We start from the raw sequence: 21560 nt of genomic DNA, 5'->3' as shown, positions 1-21560 counted from the left end.
CACTGACATGCACCTTGCCTCACCCCACCACCCGGGCAGCAGCACTCAAGGTGGTAAGGAAATGGAAAGAAACTGTCAAAAATACTGGTTTTCAAGTTAAGTATTTTTATTATCAAAATTATTACATCTCTTGTGAAAGTTCAAATGTTACAGCATGGTGTAAAAACTCCACTAGAGTAAGAAGCTACAGCCCCCACCTTTCCAAGAGCTTTCCAGGGTCCCTCCCTCCTGCCCCCCTGCTGTGCCCGAAGGTGCCAGAGCCTCTGGGCAGGGCCCCCCCAGCCCCCTCCCGCCACCCGGCAGGGCAGAGCCCGCCTGCCCTGTGCTGTTCAGAGCACGAAAGGGGAGGCTGCACCCCCAGGGCTAAGCCGAGTGAAGTTTACACCTATTTTATACAGTATACAGACACCCAACTGCGGGGTGACAAGTTCCATCCCAACACGCTCACAGCCAGACAGTGTGAGAAAGTTACTCTTTGTTTCAATATTTTAAAAGTCTCCCCTAGGTTGAACAAACACCTGATTTCAATTGTGAATTAGAGAAATCTGTAACAGTCCTAAAAAAAGGAAGAAGACTGTGCATCTGAAAAGACAGGGGAGACAGACTCACAGCATTGTTATCCAAGAGAAAGGAGAAGTTCCACTGCAGCACCAGGGATGACACCTGTCGTATATTAGCTAACCTACTATGGTTATAACTGAATATAAAATTAGATAAATAAAAACACGCCCGATATTACAGTAAACAAGTGAGAAAGAAGCTGGCAATCGTATGGAATTGAACAGACAGCGCACTGTGTCTGGGCTGGCTCTGCTGCCACGCTCGGTGGGCGATGGCGGCGGCTCGGAAAGGCATCCCGCACAGCGCCGCATGGACAGCCTCCGGCTCGGCACAGACCCGGGTCCCCACCGAACACCCAACCACCGCCTCTCCGCAGCCCCCAGCTCCTCCGCCAGGCAGTCCCCCACCTGCCGCAGCATCACTTTACTTATCAGGCCCCTGGTCACCCCCAGCGTGTCTGCGCCCTGGCAGCCAGAGACCCCCGGCGCGGTGGCACGCGGCAGCACCGCCCCAGCAATGCTCCTGTTCACAGACCTGCGACGGATGCGGTGATTGCGCCCGTCAGAGCAGCACGTGACAGTGCATCCCAGATCCTTTGCAGCGACAGGCACATACACTCCAACCGCCCCCCTCCCCACCCCCCCGCCCCCCGCCCCCCCCCACCCCCCACCCCCCCGTGCTAGTTCACATTTGCGGAGACTGCTGTCCTGGAAAAAGCTCCGACCGCGGCAGTCACGACCCAGGCCCAAAGGCAGCCGTGTGCGCTCGTCTGCTTGTGACTGGAATGATCGTAACGGATTAAAGCCCTCCCCAGAACGCACTGAGAACCTGACCTATAAGAGAGCTTTGGGATTGGAGTTCAACTTCCCCCCATGTTTTCTTTAAACTGCTTTCCTATTCAAAAAGATGTCCGTACTGCATGAGTGACTATGGCCATGGGCACGGACAAGAGACAGAGGCTGCACCACAGTCATTGCACTTGAACCATTTGCTTTTTTTTCCTTTTTTTTTTTTTCTTTTTTCTTTTTTTTTTTTTCTTTTTTTTTTTTTTTTTTTTGCAATGTACCCACGCATCAGGGAACAGCTTTGCTACAGTCTCTGCCTCAGAGAAATTTGTGTTCTCCTACAAGGCCAGAGGCCAATACTGCTCACAAATCTCACCCGTGCATTTCAGACCTCAGCCTCTGACCCCTGGCTCTCCAGCATCAGGTGCAAGCTCCCAACACTGGCCCAGGAGCCACTTCCAGAGGTGACTGGAAGGAGCTATGGGCAGTTTTGTCCTCCTGGAGTCCAGGCAACCCTAGGAAAGTCCTGTTTGAGTCTTTACTCCAGAACTTTGAAGCTGCTGAAGTCTGTACTGATGGACACTGCTTCCCCCGCGGTGCGAATAGTGTTGTGCATTGGAAATCACTGCCCCCCGGGAGCCCTGGTAGAGAACAGACTGCCCAGAATTCGGTAGGCTGATAGTCCGCAAGTCTGACTGTAGTGACCTAGCACTTTGGGGAGCGGAGGAGGTGCCCGATGCGCCTGTGCAGGGCTGGGAGCCCGACTCTGTGGAAAGAGAGTCCACAGCTGTCTGCTGTGCTGGGCTGGCAGCAGCAGGGCAGCTCTTCTTCAGGAGGCTGCCGCTGATGCTGCCAGAGTGCTGCTGGCTGCTGTAATACCCCGAATTCCCTGCAAACAGGGCAGAGGAGTCTGTGGAGACCGAGTGGGCAGGGCTGGAGTACGAGGTGGAGGAGAGGGAGGTTTCCGAGGAACCATGAGAGAGGCTGTGTCCTGTCCTCTGTGCTGCTGCTCGATAGCTGTATCCAGGAGATGGGGTAAGGTGTCCTCTGTAGGGGGAGGAACTCTGCTGGAGAAGGGTCTGTGATTCTGCCTGGGGACTGTCAGACTGCAGGAGCTGAACAAGTCATTGGGGGGGGGGGGAGGGAAAAAGGAAAACAGAAAAAAAAAAAAAAAGGAAAAGGCATGTCAGACTGACTTCACCATTTCCTACTTCCTTCTCATGCCAAAGGTGCTTAGTGCAGCAGGATTAGGAATAACTGGCAGCCAAACCCAGTTTCCTCCCTAATCCTGTTGAAAGATTTATTTCAGAATGGGCAGAAAATGTATGAAAGAATTCACCTGGTAGCTGTATCGAGAAGGACTGTAAACTGCTGGTCCTTTGTGGACTTCTGGAGTGTCTCCTTCTGCTGTGTCTGCAATGTACAGACAAGATGCGTTAAACCTCACCCTCCGGACTGAGGCCACAACAGTTCCCTCTCAAACCACACCTGCGCACCCCCCCCAGCTGTCTTGTTCTGCATCCAGCTACAGCTGAGACCAGAGCAGCTTCTCCAGCCATCAGCATTTCAGAAACTGAAGAACCCCAGCAAAGGCAACCAGGAAACCTTAACGTGTGTAAACCAGCCATACACATTAGCAGCTGCTGCTTCCCTTACACCAGTTGCTCTGGTTTAGCGCAAAGCTCAGCTGCCTTGGACTAAAAAATCTGCATGGCCACACCTGGTGACACTGCACAGCCACAGCCTGGGCTCCCTCGGCTCTTCAGAAGGATGCGAGAGGCTGAAGACAGTTTCTAAGAACTCAGCAATTCCCCACTCAGCCTTGGTCACAGGAATCCACATTGGCTACAGTTACAGCTGGGGAGATAAAACTGTCCCTTCTTAGATTGCTGTCAGCAGAATCCTGCTGCAGGTTTTCCTCAAAGGCAGATCCAGACACCGCCGCAGACTGAGTGAGGTCCCACGCTGCCAAGGCTGACAGCACCCCTGCTGCTGTTTTGGGGATTACGCTTTAGAAGTCAATTGAGCTACTCCAAATGGAGTAACTCTGAGACCTCAGAAATGCTTGGTTTTGAAACAGCCCAAGATGATGGAAATGCTTTGAGGTTTGAAGGGTACCAGCAGCACAGTACACACTGATCCACCTTAATTACGTGAGAGATCAAGAGAAATAAGCTGCTTCTTGACAGAGCAAGTCTTTCTAGCACCTGTATCCTAGAGGGTGAGCGAGCTTCTTGTCCTACCAAACAACTCAACCTAAATTGGGGTAGGCACGGAGAGCTTACTGCAAACGACCCAGCCGCCTTGCCACGTGTGTTTTTCAGTTGCTAGTATGGTAACCACGGGGTTCAGCTGGTGATCATGCTCTCTTTAGAAGGCAGCGAAACTGGTGGGATTAGAAGATTTCACATCAGAACTATGTTGCAGTCTAACGAGACAGAGCTGTTTATCTGCAGCATCCCAGGGATTCTCAGCAGCCACGTTTGAAATGCCTTGGTAAAACAGTGTTGGTATTAGTATCAAATTTATATGACAGATGTGTCTCAATCATGAAACAGGACACGCTGCCTTAGTCTGCTCTTCACTTCTGCCAGACAGGTCTGGCTTGGCACCAGCTGCACTGGCACAGGCACCAGTGTCAGCAGTGCCCATGGCTTTCCTGCAGTTACTCTCTCTGTGCTACATCACAGTTGTTGGCTTAGCTAAATGGGAATGTGGATAGAGTTGCCTTGTCTGCTGCTGAGGCTCAGAAGCCTTCTTCCTCAGGGCACAGGACCTGCCCAGAGACCAGGATGTGAAGCTTCCAGCATGTGTCCTGTGCCGCCACCTATTTTCTGAAATAACATCAGATGCATTGAGTAGCTGTTTGCTGTAGGTGACACTCGAAGTACTGCACTGCAGAAAGGCAGAACTTGGAAGTTTGGGGCATGCTTTGTTAAGCAGTCAGGCACAGAAGAGACTAACTGTTCAGTCCAGGAGATCATTATGATTAACAGAAGTTGAGTATGAGAATCAGAAGAAATCTAAAGATTTCTAGAAGGAATTGTTTCTTAAAAGGCCAGGCACACCATCAGTGCTGCATGATTTACTGGCAGTGCCTGTTCACAGAAAAAAACCTTGACAAGTTAACGACTATCGGAAGACTCTGTATTACAAAGGGTAAATAACCTCTAACCTTCCTGAATTTGCTTTAGGTAAACTTGAAAGATAAAGCCAGCATTTCCCTCCACCGTTCCTTAATACTTGCACAAGGAAGGACATGAAGAACTGTTTTTCTCGGCAGTACTGGCCTGTGTCAACCTAAAGCATATATGAAGTGACAGCTTTAACTGAGAGCAGCTGCAATTCTCAGAAGTGTGGCATGCACACAAATTCCATTTCATTCCTACATGCCCCATCAGCAAACTATCCAAGTTTGGGGTTTTTTGTTCCCTTCATATTATCCGTTACAGCATCAAGTAAACGTGTATCTTCACAACTCCTACAGGTGCTACGAGGAATGGCAGGGACTCAGCCACCCATTTCTTTCACCAAGAAGCAGACCAGCAACTGGGGGAGGGAAGGTGGCTCACTGAATCTAAACAAGCTACTGAAGAAGTTGCCAGAGTATGCAAAACCAGAAAAAAATTCTCTTGCCGCGCTAGGATGAAAGAGACAAAAAGACTTTTGTCAGCTACAGCATTAACTTTTCATAACTTGGAGTGGGATGGGTTTTATGTAACAAGAAAGAAGAACGGATTGATGCAGATCAAAGTTTAACTGCAGCTTAACTCTTGGATCAGACTGAAGAGCCAGAGCTGTACAGATTACAGTGGGCAAAAGGCCTGTTGCAAGAGCCTGGATTTCGCCTACCCTTCTAAAAAATAGCCACCATGAAACCCACTTCCACTGGTTTAAGAAAGTTAGGGAAAAGACTCCCAGTGGGGTCCCAGGAAACCATGACATTTTTGATAGGGTAGAGGATTGCCTCTCAAGACCAGATGAATAAAAAGCATTTGAAAGGAGATCTGCTTAGGTGCACAAAAATAGGAAAACCCCAGATGGGAGGCCCGGTTTCAGAAAGCGGTCTCAAATACACCTGGGGAAATGGGGAAAAAAGTCTTGATTTGGAATTAAATAAATACAAACCTGCCCTAAAATGCTCAGAAATTAAGTACTCCAAAGGCAAAAGTTGCTGTTGCTGCTCAGTTACCCAAAGAGCGTTCTGTGCTAGCCTGGGTTAGAGGCTCTAGTCTTTCCACGTCTAAAATACCACAAGACAAGGCTCTCTATTCCAGAGATTCAGATGCCTACTACAAATCATCAGCAAGCTGTAGCTGTATCAGTCAGGGGTCTCTAACAACAGTCCTCAGCTATGAGGCAGTCGGGGCTCATGGCGACACACAGACTAAGTTATTTAAATATGATGATCCACTGCCGTAAGTCCCAAATGTGATCAGGGTTCTGAGGGCGCAATCTGTCAGAGAGAAACAATCATGTTCAACAGAGACTGCAAAGTAAATAGAAGGAAAATAACTGTTTCACAGCTGAGAAATTAGGCAATCACCTGTCCGTCTCTCAGAAAGTCACATCTCACCTTTACATCACAGATGGATAAAAGAGGGGCATATTTTCAGCTCAAGTTACAAATACTGATCCTGCATGCTACTTGGTGAGGACAACACCTTATTCAGAGAAGAAAGGAACATCAACACAGAACTGAATTCATCTCAGTAAGGAGGTGCATTTCACAAAACTGACAAATATAACAATTCAGGGAATCAAGTAACTTCAAAATAGAAGTAAGGCTTGAAAGTCAAATTAGTTCTTAGCACTGCCTAAAGCCTACCCCTGCATTTTACTGTGCTAATACATTTACCTGAATGTTCAGCCCACTAGAATTATTAAATGATAGCACTTTCATCCACAGTACATAGGGGCAACTGAGGCAATTCTGCGTAACCCAGCCGTCCAAGGACAAAGAAACTGTCTCTGCCAGAGCCAAGATGCAGGCAGTCTTGAATCCAAACCCTGGAGAAACCTGGAGGTCTTCCAGGTCTAACAGAAGAGGGATATAGGCTTTAGCAGTATCTGAATAACAATGAAGTATAGTTTGCAAAAGGCTCTTATAAGGCATTGATAATGTTAAAGACGAAGGTATGACTAAATTTGCAGACAAGTTTGTGAAGTTACCCGAGCCCATCATTTCCCACCAACCAAGTACTCAAACATTCCATTTTCCTACCTGTGTCTCTCTCGACAGCACTGTCACAGGTAGGTGAGGATTCATTTCTCTGCGATACCTTTGCACCACTTCGCAGCACCTTCTCAAGTATGCCTCGGCCCTCTCGAAGCCTCTCCACTGATGTTGGGACCATCCTGCAACAAAAACCCAGTAACGGCTGAGGATTGCTATTACACAGCCAACAGCAACGTGACCAACGCACAAGGGGGCTGTGGGGTCCTTGGTATAATCACAACACAGGCTTGTCTTTACAGTCTCTGCTTAAATTCACTGGTATGATGTTAGTGCAAATGCAAACCCCTACCACAGAAGGGAGGGATCAGAGATCACCAGCTCTCTATAGACAGATGAGGAATAAACTTCTGAACTGATTTTGCAACGTAAATAACCTCCTGCGGGATTTTAGACTGCCAGTTTCTGGCTACCACGATAGCACTGCCCTCAGAAAAACAAAGTCTTTACTCTTACCAAAAACATGGTATAAACATCCAGTTCAGTAGATCACCTGATTACAGGACACCTTCCCCCAGAAAAATTGTTTCAAGACTCAACAGCATTTTGAAAATCCTGGTATTGTTTTAAGATTAGATGCAGTTATTTTGCACAGATTACCTTTATTCAAAGTAAAAAGAAGCAAACCCAATACCTTTATGATAATACAGTGTTCAAGACAGTACAGTCAGTTAATGCAATGTTCCTAGAGCAGAGTTAGCTTGGCCATTTTGCCCATTAATGTTACTTTGTCCCATTTATTTTGCAATGTGAAAACTCTCCGCTCAAGATTGGTGCTAGATCTTGTCCCATTATATATTACAAGTGTCTGGTCTGAGGGTGAAAAAGAGGTGAAGTGGCTTTCCTAAAGACAATCTATACAAGAAAAACAGAGCCACAAACAAACCCCAGACCCCTGGGTCAGTATTCAATCTGCCATGCACAGGGCCAACCAAATCTCTTTAAAAGTATGTGTTTTAACCTATAAGATAGAAGCATCTTGACCAGGGATTCACAATGCCTTTACCCTAGACATTGAAGAATGTGCGCCTTAAAAATACCTGAATTTATATATTTAGTATAATATTAAATGCACTGCATACCATGTAAGCATGCAGCTTAACACCATATTAACATATTTTTGTTTAGTGCTTTTTCTTTTTAAAGATATACTGAAAACTGCGCTTTACATTAGCTTTGCTTTCTTTTTTTTTCTTTTTTTTTTTTTTTTAAATAAATAGCCCAGACATTGAAGTTCACCCCTCACTGAAGCAAACAGAGAAGGGGCCAGAGTTCACACCTCATGGAGGTGAATGGGGTGAGGGGGTGAATTCACACCTTCGTTGCTGCTATTGTTTTGCTGGAGACAGTTTTCTGCAAGGCTGGGTTTACTGGGCAGCAGCACATCTGTTTACATTGTGATGGCTGTATCTTGGCAACTGAAAGAGACAGAAACTTAATTTTTTTTAAATGAAAGCTATTGGCAATTATTGTAGAATTCAGCAAAAATCTGGACAACTCTAAAAATTAAGGCACATAATTTTAGCTCCCACCATTTTCTTCTGTCCCTAATATTGTATTATTGTGAATGTCTGGAAATTTATCTGAAATTTAAGCACTCTGAGTTAAAGATGAAATTGGGTCACAACTTTAACTCAGTAACAGGCAGTTTCTGATATATTTTTTAAAAGTAGAAGGTGACTGCACGTTTGTTAGCCTTGCCCATTAAAACACAGAACAAGAATTTAAAAGGCAGCAAATCTGCTTAATCCTATTTCAAAGTGTATCAGCATGGTTTCAACTTTATATCCAGCGCCCCGTAACAATACAGTCTTTATTTCCACACAATACTTACTCATGAAACCATGTGAGAAACAGAAGCCAGAGCACCTGCTGAGGACCAGCAGATGAAGCTCAGAGAATATAAAACATGGTACTACAGCAAGGTTGCCACAGACACCTCACCCCAAACCAGGGTGTTTTGGTTTTTTTCATTCAGCTAGGTTTTTCTTTCACCCTTTTACAGGCAGAAGGAAGTGGCACAGGAGGAGATGGGCATAGGATATCAACACTTGCACAGAGTAATATTTGATTATAAAACAATGATTATAAACTAATCATCAGCTGCCTGCCTCAGCCGTGGCCAGTCCCAACACGTGGCAGAAGGTCATCCGGCAGACACAGTACTGTCAGAGAGGTACAAGACAAATTATTTCTATTAATCTCTGCTTGAGGAGTGATGGAAAAGGGAAGGAAACAGACCTTACTACTCCTGCAAGTTCACCCAAAACTATGTTTCTCAAGCACTTTCAACACAGAATTCATACTTCTCACTGCCTTCAGCATTGCTTAGCACCTCTTCCCTTGTACATTCCCCTGCCATTACGTGAGCAGTGACATAGCTGCTCGTTTGGAGAATTAGCGTTAAGAAAGGGACGCCTTTTTGCCTGTGGCGTGCATGAACAGAACTCGAATACAAAGCAGCAGAGCCATTGTACTACATAGCTCTAATCAGCAGAACATCCTAACCATCACTGCATTGACACTATAACACAATACTCTACATTTCAGTGCTTCAGTACTTAATTTTTTGGACCAGACATTGCTATCAAGTTCAAAAGTGTTTGAAGACCAGCCTTTCCCTTATCAAACCTTCTCATGGTAACACGATAAAGGTGGTTTTTCCATGCCTTTGCCAAGCCACCAACTGCAGTTTAGTAACCGCTCTTCAAGCTCTATGTGCAAGGCATTAGGAAAGTTGGACTTATTTCACTGTCCCTGCTTCTCAAATGCAAAGTTGCAGAGGGTGCTGTTAGCTTTCCTTCGGAACAGGAGCTGACAATATTGCTCATGTTCAAAAAGAGTGGAGGTTCAGCAAGAAAAGACCTGGATTAAATTCTCATTGCAAGAGCAAGACCTTCAAACTTGAAACCTGAAAAGTAAACTAGTAGAAGAGACACAACTGTTTAACTTCATATATTTCAAGATAGATTTTTGATACCTAAACCAAGAACTAAAGGGCAGGCTGAGAAGGCTGCTGGCATCCTTCACAGCTGTTTAGCAATTACAAAAGAGAACAATGTCAAGAGACCTGACTGAATCCATCCAACCGCACATACTGTTATGGAAAGGTGCCCTAGAGAGTTTGGTCCTTCTCTGTGGAGCAATCTCTGGCTTGCTTGGAAGGATAACACTCACCACCTACTGCTGATGTTCTCCTGGGATTTGCTGAGTGATGTTGAGGAACTAGCCCCCCGTGAGTCTGGTGGGCTGATGTCCTCTACGTGAGGCAGGGAGGGATGAGAAGGGGAGAAGCCACTTTGTGGGGAGGATGGGGTTCGTACTACGGAGCCCGGCAGGCTGTTGCCGTCTGTATCAGTCACAGAACTACTGCTGCCCTGTCGGGTAGGAGTCCCTGCACATCGCACCGAATCGCCTCCCTCCTTGGCTTCTTGTTTCCGCTTGCGATATTCTAGTAGAGATACCTGAGAAAGAAAAATACAGCCATGAGTCAGGGAATGCAATGGACAAGGACAGGAGGAGAAACACGACCACACACCGGTTTAAAAATCTATTTCTCTGGGTTTGCAGATGAAACTTTTAAAAGGTATATTGGGATTATAAAATCTTCCTGAATCTGCAGACACTCTGGATGAAGAGTTAAGTGGTACAAATCTGGACCACTCACTGACTGCTACGCTCACCCATGTTTTACTCTTTACGACCAATACTTCAGCGGAAATATATAGCTAGTTTGGTTCTCTAACAACATGGATTTTCACTTTTCTTCAGTATACACTTGCATATTCAAGCATCAAGCCTCTATACTCTCCTCCTGTCAACACTTCACTCACTCACTCTGGTTTGTGACATTACAGGCAATGTTTATCAGTATCTGTACATCTCCAAAACAGATAATAAGAGCCTTCTTCACAGAACTGGTATCTTCAGAGTCTCCTGTTCATCTGTATTAGTTCAGCCACAGTAATGCTAAACACTTGGTAAAGCCTTGCACAGAATTTTAACCTGCTTAGAGCAGGTTTTTGCTATGGTGGTACTGCAAACTTCCAGCACTACCACTTAAACAAACTAGTTTTAGCAAAGGCAGTGTGTATTTTGTGCAAAGCAGCCTCAGATTTCTCAAAGACACAGACCAAAAGGTCATAGATAATGCAGTCTCATAACATAGGGACAGCAGAAACAAAAATACACAAATACTTTCAGCTGAGCACTTACCTTTCAGTGTGCCTTCCTCATAGAGTTATTAGGAGGCAGAGAGCCATAAAGAACTCACAGAAGGCAGCTCTGCTGAAGAATTTATCAGCTATGACTCAATGCTTGTACAGAAGGCTTTACGATGCTAAAATATTGAACAGGGTATTTCCAAAAGTAACTCAGCATACAAAGGTTTTAAGAGAAGTGTAACTTTAAAAGAAAACTGAAGGAAAAAAAATCAAAACCCTCCAGAAATGGAATGGAAATAAGATATTCCATCCAGCTGGACATTTATACAAGTGATCTGAGTTACCACACTTGCAATAAAAAACCAAACCAAAACCAAACAAACACAAAACCCAAGCACAGGAAAAGGCAGCAATACATTTACACAAGCGTATGTTTATTTGACCCATGAGCACCCAGTTTTATTATAGCAACACCTGACTGCTCATTTCCACTCAGTTTTAGTCCCATGAGGGTCACTGGCGTGCTATTAGAAACCAATACACATTTGCTTTCTTTAAACAACATTCCCAGTTTCAGTTAAGAGCTACAATTGAAGTAACAACTTTCATCTACTTTTCTAGCACTGTAACTATGTTTCCATATTAATGGAAATGTTCTAATATGTTCTAACAAACAGCTTGTGTTTTGTTTTGAAACATTAGACCCTGTTTTTCCTAGTAACAACCTTCTTCATCCTGATAAATAACACCTCCACCAACTAGTACAGCTGCACTGTGTTACTGCTCTGTGTCTTACCTCAGTTTAACAACCGCTTATGAAAGCTGCTAGCATCATGCTCTCTGTGCTCCTTGAAGAGGTATTTTCATTGTGGTCGTCTTCTTCCACCTCTCACATCAAAATCCTGCCTAAAGGGTAGCTCACTCTTTTTTAAGAACTTTTAGACTGTTTTCATCCAGGCACTGGTTGCCTGGATTACTTACCCAGACTATGTTCTAGTTGTATTCTGCTCTCTTTGTTCTCCCTGTACGTCTTTCCCATGGTGCTTACTTACTCTTCCCCACTTAGGTTCCTGCAATCTAACAGTTCTTTTACAAGAATACTTGCCTTCTTCCTTTGTGGCGGGTTCTGGGGAGCAGATCTGACACCTTCACAAGCCCTCTCACTGCAGGGAGACATGGATCCATGCACTGTCTCTTTAAGCAGCCCTGACTCGTGTCTGCTGAAATATCCTTCGGCAGGAGAGCTGCAGCATCCTGCTTCCGAATTCATTGGCTTCCTCTCTCCCAAAGGAGGAGATCCCCGCAACAACCCATCTACACGTGGCATAGCGTTCAATGGGGAGAAGGCATACATTAAATTAAACTCTGTCCGAAAAGCCTGATCAGAGCTTCTTAGCAGCATCTGTGCTTCCCCACTTTTTCCTGGGAAGTTCATCTCTGAAGTAGAGTTTATGGAGGGTTGTGGAGCCAGATCAGAGGATCCAAAGCTGAGCAGCGATGGCCGTTCTGGGCAGGTGTTTGCACTGGAATCTAGGTACCCACCCTTTAAATCCAGGTCAGATCGGAGGCAGAGCTGGAAAATCCAAGAAGGATATAGGAGATGGGGGTGGGAAGTCAGGAAAAAGATCAGGCAAGGGTGGGGAGAGAAACTTTAGTTAGAAAGTACTCTGTACAATGCTAGCTTACTGCTTTGCCAGTTTCTTTCTTATCCCTTTGGTCCTTCCCTGCACTGCTTTGCTCATGCTACAGGGCAATGACTAAATAATAAATCAGTTTAGCTGTCCAGTATGAGATGCCCTTTCCCCTTTAACAATCTTACTGTAGCAAAAGGATGAGGCTCAGCACTATCCCCGGGCAGTCAGTGAAGAAAAAACCAGCACTTCCAATTGCCTCGTATGTCCCAAAGTCATTGTTAACGCATAGCACTAGCTAGGTTCATTATGGGGGGAGAACAGAAAAGATCTGCTGTCCATTTGCTGCTTTATTAGCCCACTTCTTGCCTGTCCCAAGTCAGCCACTACTAACTTCCTAACAATAAAATGCCCAGAACCTCCAAGCTATTTGTTTTCACTTATTGTGAACTTTGGAAATCTCTAACAATAGTACATTCATTTCATTTATACTGCATTTCTACACTTTACATTCTCTAACAAAACCATAATGGCATCATCTTTGTGCTGACACAGTTTCTGGAGCACTAGACACTGACACAACAGTATATCCATTTATCTACTTGAAGTGCCAAAAAAACCCTTCGGGGCAACAGCATAATCATCTCCTTCACAATGTTAATATGTCAGGACCTCAGACAATGAGCATATCTGACAAGATTTCATCCTCTTTGCAGGACTACGGTGCTTAGGGAAAAACACAGCAGCACCAGGCACCAGCTCTGCTACTGAGACTGCTGCTGCTGCTGAGAATGTTTACTTGGAGACGTTATACAGCAGAGGAATCTATCACACTGGAGATGAGCATGTATTTTCTACTACGAAACAGTCTCTGAGCAAGCTACTTCACCTCTTACTTTACAACAGGCCAGCAGGTACACAAAAATACTACCTTCTGGCATCTCCTCAACATTGTAAATCTGTGAGTGAGCAGGTGATAAATTAAGGCTGAAGAAAGCAGGTCAGGTGCAACACTGTGTCCTCATAAGCCAAAACCAGTAATGAATGCCTTCCCTTTTCTTCCCCAGCAGTCATTTTGCTTGTACTGAGTAAATATTACACACCACTTATCTGCTGGGCTGGGGCTGAAGTTGATGATGGTATTTCCAGGGTCCCCAGACCTCTTGCCTTCACCTCAGTAGCTGAGACATAACAAGTCTTCACAATGCTTTTTTCCCACTAGTGTCAACAAGCGAGTAATAAATTCCAGTCTTCGATTTGTTTGCTCTCTTGTGATAACCTGAAAACTCTCCTCAGCCTTATTGTGACTAAACTCCATTCTTATTCCCACTAGTCTCCACACTTCTCGTCCCTTCCCTCCCACCATGGCCTCAAATACACACACAAGCACACACGTTCCCAGCCCCAAATGCAATCAGGGTGGTGTGATAACTACCTCAGGTGACATGGACTCAGGTCTATGTGCAGGGGAACTCTCAGGGGACGATACGTTCTAGAGGAAGAAAAAGCATTTTGTTATTCACCTACTTCAAAAGTCAGGAAGCAAAATAAAAATCAATTAAAAAACAAGCACAGAGGTTAGGAATGACTATTCTAAATAAAGACTACCCCAGGAACTGGCCCCAGGCTGGATGGCAACTCCATTGGTTAAGTGGTTTCTAGAGTTTCCTGGAAGCACAGAGGCAGGACTGGGTTCCTGTGTTTCATTCTGTATCTTAGTACCCAAAACAGAGGACACAAATGTTAAGAAAAGCAGCTTATTCTTTACACTTCTGATGCTGTCAGTTTGCACCATGAAACACAGAGAAAGCCATTTATGGCATTTAGTCTGAGAACATGGGAGAGATGGAAAGTCTGGGTTTGCCCAAAAGGTCAAATAAGATTCCCCGAACGCTATAGTGAACTTTCACAGACATTGTACTAGAAAACAAAAATGTCTCCTTCCATCCACTTGGGCCACCTTTCCAGCTGAAGTCAAGAGAATAAATGAGAATGGACAGCTTTAAGAAATGTCGTATCCTTTGAGCACCTATCAGTGGAAGGCAGCATGTGCATGTGATGGCACAGCTAAGGCCTCCTTCCCAAGCACTTTCCTTTCCATGCTACCGAGCAGGCCTAAAACAGAATCAGAAAGGAAGGTTTCTCAGCGGTACATTGTCATCAGAGAAATACAGCAGGAGTCACTGCCCTCTGCAAAGTAGCAACACTCAGAAAACTAAGGAATCTCAGAAACTCTCTTTTTAGCACTCCCAGTCCCCAGTCAGATTTACCTCAAACTGTAGTGGAGTATTGCAGCGACTAGCAGCCAGAGAAGGAATTGGTGAGAACATCATGCCGTAACCACTGCGACTCTCCTCCTCTCCTGGCAGCGATGAGCCAGGCGTAGCCAGCTGTGGGCTCACTGAGCCAGGAACTGAAGGGATGGGAGGTGGAGGGGTGACAGGAGACAACGGCCTCAGCAACTTCTTAACGTTCTGCTCCATCAAGTAGCGAGACTTCCACTTCTTCAGGGGACTCAGCAAGTCTGAAAAACAAACTGAGCTGAGGACAGGGCTGAACCATTAACCTTAACCACTAACCATGTGCAAATGACATGCCATCTCCTTCCCCCTACTCCCAGCCCAAACAGAGCCCATGGGACTCCAGTGTGACTATGAAAGATTCCTAAAAATTAGGTACCTCTGAAGTACTTCTATACCAATCTTGAGACGTGTCTAGATACTGGCAACAGAACAATGCACAGTCAGGAATATACAGTGAACAAGGAAAGGAAATATTTCAAGTAGAAGCAAGCAGTAGAGGGAGATAGGGACAAGGAAGACAGGAAGGATAGAAAGAGGAGAGAAGAGGAGAGTGGAGGAGAGGGGTCAGAGAGCACATCACATTCATTGCTGTAAAGAAAACACAGGCAGCTCAGTTATTATCTGAACCTAATAGTTCCCTATAGGCTACATCAATACAGCCCAAGTACATTTCGCTCCCACAAAGGATTAATGCCTTTCTCTCAGGCCTACCCCTATTCAAAATAGTATCTTTTTTTGATGCTCAGTTTAAACAAAAACAAAACAAAACAGAGTATTCAGTAAATTCTGCAGTTCAGTTGTTTGCTTCTTCAGGTCTTGCTCAGGGATGTGCCTTTATCGGTTCTGGCATTCTGTTCATTTCCCATTCATCTTACTTTTCAATAATCAATTCTGCATTATCTGTGTGTTGTCTAGCTTCCTGTCTGTCATCCGTGGAAAACTGATCCCTAACTGGGCAGATCTTCACCCTTGTAGAAAGATTCAGACGCAATATTAAACCATTCTGCTACTTTACTCACAGATTTTGGTTTGTCTATCTTTGAGACTTACTTAATTCGCTTATTACATACATGTCTGTGAGGCTTTGCTACATCTTCCTATAGTCAGTAGACATTTAGCTGTCCTTCTAACAGCATCCTGCTGAAAAGAGATGATACTGTACTCTTTCCCTTCCCTGCCATTGGACAAAGGATTGCCTGAGGGTGACGATACAAAATAAAGTGATTATCTTTTCACAGGAAAATACTGAGAAACTTTACACATGCTCAGGCTAGAATGAGTCTGCAGAAATTTGAATGAATGGAAAAGTAACATTCACACCTGCCACAAAGCTGTGCCATCAAGCAGCAGTACGCATTAGTATGTCATCCTGTACAGCTGCCTTTCTTATTCAGCAGCTTCCCCAGCTTCACTCAAGCACCCACACTGCCCTGATGGTGCTGAGCACTTACCTGTGTCATCTTTGCAGATGCTGGAAGAACTGCTGTTCTCGTTACTTTGGTATAGACATTGGGCTCTGTTCTCTGGCGGAGCTGGTGAGGTCTGAGTCATTCCCTCTTCCAGGGCTTGTTTGATCCAGCGCTGAAACAGAACAAGACTACATAAACGTGCAACCCCTCCTGTACTTTCTATGTAATCTTGCAGGATGCACTCAAACTCCTACACTTCTGTGCAGCAGGGCAGACTGCTCAGAACACTGATATTACCTCCTTCGCATGCGCTCAGACAGGAACCTGTTAGAACACAGCTGTTAGCACTGAGTCTACCACCTACTGTGATGGGGCTGACTATGTGCTCTTGATGAGATGTATTCTGGGGATCAGCAGTCTTCAGCAGTGACACAAAGATAAGTAAAGAGCAAATTATAAATAGATAAAATGCAAAACCCTGGCAGCTAAAAACTACTAAAAGCATTCTCAATTAAAAGAAAAGGGAGATAAATATGATGAATCATCTTAAAACCCCGATTTTGGCAAAAAAAGCTGTTTCCTGCCCAGGAGCACAAACACACTGTGCCCCTGCTCCACTAAGGCATATTAGAGCTTAACATAGATTCTGCTCTAACAATTCCAGCAGAGAAATGGCTGAGTCTAATCACATAATTCTTCCAGGACTGTGCTCCCTGCCAGAGTCAAAGAGCAAAAAATCTGATAAAATGCAAGCAGCAGTTTGCAAGGGGGCTAAAATAAGAACAGAATAATAAAGGCAAATCTTTTATTCACCTACTAATAAAGGAGATAAATGTCATGGTGGTCTCCTGAACATGGAGAAAATAAAGAATCTTTCACATCCCGTGCCAGTCTCAGCAAATCAGCTGCTGCAGTGGGTGTGCCAGCCCTGCATCCTGATACAAACTGACTCAGGATGGCAGGCAGGAAACCTTTACTTTACTATAAAAAAATAACTGCCACAATGAAAGGGAAAACACACAGGTGATTCAGTAAAATGACAGCAAACTGCTGAAAAAAACCCAAACAGTAATCTGCACTTGTGCATTTTACCCAAGGGACTCTACCAGCCTTTTCTTCTCCCTTTAGGTAAAATCCTAGATTACCTTTCAGTAATCTACAGTTCATCTGCATGCCAGCAATATGTATCCTATTAGAGATACACGTATATGTCTTATGATTCCTCAAGGGTATCAATGAAAGTACATCAGAAACTCAGTGGCAACAAATCCTCAAAGTGAAAAACTTCAATGTGAGGATGAAGAGCAGGTGATAGGATCTGTTTTGATGGCCTTCACTACCATATAGCAGACGCTTCTTCTCCGTTCAAACATAAAATCAATGGATTCTGCGGCAGCCACCAGGAAAAGTGAGAAGTGCCAGACAGTCTGGAGCACTGCTACCTCAAATGCAGCATCTGATCCAACAGCCAAGTCACTGTACCGTGTGTGATTAACGTGAGCAGGTTAAACAGTTCGGTTTCCTTGCGAGGTTCAGACATTGGCATGCTTCAGATGCAAACTGAGATCATCAGCTGAGGTTTTTTGGCACAGTCCTCAGTAGTTTAAGGAAGAGGCCTGATGACATTCCAAGAAAATACATGATTTATTTCAACAGCCTTTATAAATCAACCTTCCTGACTGAGTAGTCAGAAACAGACAGGACAGAAAGATCAGGTCTTGAGAGAACAATGTCATCAAGTTCTGGACCATTTCTAGACCTCAGGTGACTGAGAAGGATGTCTTCCTTCTAAATATTCCTGAACATGAGAAGCAGGCTTTTTCTACCTCTCCAAACTGTCAGTGATAAAACCACCGAATGTTACCAATCATTTGCCATGAAAAAGCTGGGGAATTCCTACAAAGTGGGTGAAACTCCTAACTAGTTATTTATTATTTATTTTCAAAAAATAGAAACATAAAAAATTACTTCCTGCAACATCTGTTCTGGACACAGAAGCTTTCAGTATTTTATTAATTATTTAGATAATGGAACAGTTTACTTAAGTTTACTTAAGTTTTCAGATGAAGCCAACCTGGGGCAAACAAGAACATGCTAGAAGACAGTATTCAAGATTTTCTGGCTAAATTGGGAAGTGGATTGGGAAAAACAGGACACAGCTCAGCACACACTAGAACAAAGTACCATATAAAGCCAGAAACAATCACTTCTAAAATTACAGACTAGAAAACTAATGGGTTGTTCTAACACACACAGTAAATCATGAACTGAATGCAAGTCTAAATCAACCTATCAAAGAAAACTCAATCATACCGGGACGCACAAAATGGGCATAGACTACAAGACAGAGCAACTTTCTGCTTTGAAAATGCCCCAGGTGCAACACAATGTCCAGTTTTGAACACTCAGATTCAGATGTAGACCATACAGAAGTTATCCATAGTGAGACTAGTCAATTCCCTCTCCAGTAGTGAGAATTACCATATGACTAGAAAACAACCAAATGTAGCAAGAGATTGGAAGACTTGTTCCATGACAACAGTTTTCACTCAACTGTGAGCTTGCTGGCTAGTTGTACAGCAAATGCACCAAGCAGAGAACTTGGAATAACTCTTAAAGAGGCTCAAAGACACTGTTAAGGTTCAAAAAACCAGTTTCAACCTTGCAGTTTTCAGCTTAAAGATGCATGAGCACTTTGCCCAGGGACATGGAAACAAACATAGGCTTGTTCATATGAGTAAATACGAACTCTCAAGAGCTTTATCTACAAAGGAAATACCCAAAAGAGACCTTGGCTTCTTTTTGTGGGTGCCTGTTAGTGCACGACAACAAATTGGCTGAAGGTGGAAGCAGTAAAGTCCAAAGCTTCTCTCTGGAAAAACTCCCTCAAAAGAAAGCAAAGAAACAGGACATGGTACTTGACTTGGAAAGCTGCCAAGACTGGAAGATCAGAACAGATTTCCATAAAATTGTTCTCGGGTAATCACAAAGAAACTGGAAAAGCCTCTGAGCAAAGCTGACAGGTGACAGGCAAGATGGGTTCTGACAGAAATCTGACTGAACAAACTAACACGGACTACTGTTTCCCTGGAGATGGGTAAATGCCAGCATTTACTAGCCATGTACGATCTCTGGAGGAATGAAGTCCTCAGCTGGGCTCAGTTCAGGCTTCCTGCATGGCCACAAGTATCTATGTGGATAGACAAGTCTATGATCCCAAACCAAAGAGCTGTGGGCTTGCTCTTGTGAACAGGCAAACTCAAAGCTTTGCTAAACAAAGGCTTTCCAAAGACAATGGATCTTGACTTGAGGTCTTTTGCAACACTGTCCTATCCCCACAATGCTAATACATCCTCTGTGAAAGTAGTAACATAAAACATTCTAAGAGCAACAATTAAAACTCCTTGAATTGCATTTGCTGGACAATAAACAGCCACTGCAGACTTGGAAGCACATGTTTCTAAGAGGAGAGTCACAGAACAGTAATTCGACCATGGGAAAAGGCAAGGATGAAGACTGAACCCCAATAGCAGAGGGTCAGCAGTCATTGTCTGCAAACTGCATGGACACACCAGGTAAGGCCAGCTCAGCAGGAATACATGCAAATAGGCTCAAAAACAACACAGCAACTTTACAAGGGTGCCAGTAAAAGCTTGATGACTGTATAGCTCCTGAAGGTTTAGACTGGATGTTAGGAAAAGCTCCTCCACTGAAAGGTGGTCAAGCACTGGAACAGGCTGCCCAGGGAGGTGGTGGAATCACCATCCCTGGAGGCGTTTAAAAAATGCATAGATGCAGTGCTTAGCATCATGGTTGAGTGACGGTTTGGCAGTCCTGGGTTAACAGTTGGACCTGATGATCTCAAAGGTCTTTTCCAACCTAAATCATTCTACACTTCTAAGGTAAGACATGAGCAAAAATACCTTTTTACAGGAGCTGTAAATTCCATCCAACAGAAAGGGCCTTCGACGTCTCTCAGGGTTGAAAGGTGAACCAAAACGGATGTAGTGTTTAGGTGTGGTACAAATTAGTGGGGAGTGGATGAGACCTGGCAACATATTTAGAGTAGTTGCCAAAACTGTTGGGTCTGTAGTAATGCGCAGAGGGCATTCAATAGGGCACTCCTGCTTTTCTGCCTTGTCGTTCAGCCATTCGGTAACAAGATACTGAAGGAGAAAACACACATGTCAACGCAACTAGCATAGGTGAAGAAAGGTAACATGGCACAAAGGCGTATGGGGAAGCAATGCTCAGGTCAGCCCACACGCTAAAATCTCCTTCCTCCTCAACGGGAAGGTAAACAGCCAGGACTTCCTGCATCAAACCCAACTCTCATCTGTTGCAGGCAGAACGACAGGCAATCCAGTTTTACAAAAATAGCTTGATTTTACGCTCCGTTAATCTCATTAGAACGTTCTTCCAAAACTTGATCACCGTGTTCAAAACTAGTTTCTAGCTGCAAGCCTAAATGTATTAATTTATGCCCAAAAAGGTACTGCCATTGATTCCCACATCAAACATGTTTTTACCATCCTAAATTTGTTTTTAAATTCCAACTAATCTTTACTACATAATGGCTCCACTTTTTTCTCTTCATTCTCTTGCCGGTATACAGAAGAGAACTTCTGGTTTAATATCCTTCACAAGATGCAACACCCTGCTTATTTCAAGGTGGTTTTGTTGTTTATTCAAAGAAGTCTCACTATACCTTTCTGCTGCTTGATTTAGGGTAACTTTCTTGGTTAACAGGCTTTTTCTCCTTGCTCCTAAGTCATTGGCAATACACAGAAAACTTCTTGAGATCATATGCATCCAACCTTTTCTAATTAATGTCCTTTCTTTTGGGCCCAAAAGCTAATACTCTTTTTCCAAACTATAAGCATCTAGTTTTTAAATGCCAGCTACCCCATCAGAGTTGTACCAACTACTTTTGCAGGCTGCTGCCAGAATCTTTTTCTAGCTTACTGCGTATCAATCCAAACACATCAGCTCTCCCCATCCTTCTACTAGTACCTTGTTCCCCTGCAGGAACACAGCTTGTTGTCCTCAGGGCCTTTGTGCCAGCCACCTCCCAAGCCTCTCATTGCCCTCCACGGCAGTACTGAAACACCTGCTTTTTGATTCCTTCACCCAGGGCTCAGCCTCCGTTACCCAATTCCTTATGTCGCCAAGCCCCTCTAACCCTTCTCTCCCAGAGCCCCTCAAGCTGGAAGCAGTTTTCTCCCTGCACACACAGAGCTGTTTAACTTGACTCTTTTTAGACTCTCTGCCGTACTCAAACGCGAGACCCTTCCCACTGTACCTGTACCACTCTGTCAGCATCTAAGGTCTATGTAGACTTGCTGAAGAGATCACCCAATTTCTTTTTCTGATCTTTTTGTGTACAGGGCTGAGCAGCCAGACTCTGAACCATGATGAGGGCTCTTAGCCACTATAGAACAAATAACACAGTCAATATAAAGTCACGTAATT

The 21560-nt window shown here is 44.4% G+C and overlaps 1 protein-coding gene across 5 annotated transcripts in view; it reads right to left on the bottom strand.

Annotated features, from left to right (window-relative positions):
- Positions 1-1232: 1232 nt before the first annotated feature.
- Positions 1233-21560, bottom strand: part of SETD5 (SET domain containing 5) — a 66144-nt gene continuing 45816 nt past the window's right edge. For 4 of the 5 annotated variants that reach the window (XM_037385283.1, XM_037385284.1, XM_037385282.1 and 1 more), the window contains 9 exons: positions 20012-20254; positions 16131-16260; positions 14647-14900; positions 13812-13868; positions 11851-12318; positions 9760-10046; positions 6571-6704; positions 2686-2759; positions 1233-2461 (listed from right to left, as the gene is read on the bottom strand). In XM_037385283.1, coding sequence (XP_037241180.1) covers positions 1862-2461; positions 2686-2759; positions 6571-6704; positions 9760-10046; positions 11851-12318; positions 13812-13868; positions 14647-14900; positions 16131-16260; positions 20012-20254 — 2247 coding nt within the window. In that variant the 3' untranslated portion in view covers positions 1233-1861. Of the gene's footprint in view, positions 2462-2685; positions 2760-6570; positions 6705-7899; positions 8001-9759; positions 10047-11850; positions 12319-13811; positions 13869-14646; positions 14901-16130; positions 16261-20011; positions 20255-21560 lie in introns of those variants that run through there. The other variant, XR_005103884.1, reaches the window with a different exon arrangement.

Source organism: Falco rusticolus, chromosome 4 (genome assembly GCF_015220075.1).
Source record: "Falco rusticolus isolate bFalRus1 chromosome 4, bFalRus1.pri, whole genome shotgun sequence".
Taxonomy (NCBI): Eukaryota; Metazoa; Chordata; class Aves; order Falconiformes; family Falconidae; genus Falco; species Falco rusticolus.
The sequence above is the reverse complement of the archived record's forward strand: the minus strand, read 5'-3'. Positions and strand labels throughout refer to the sequence as shown.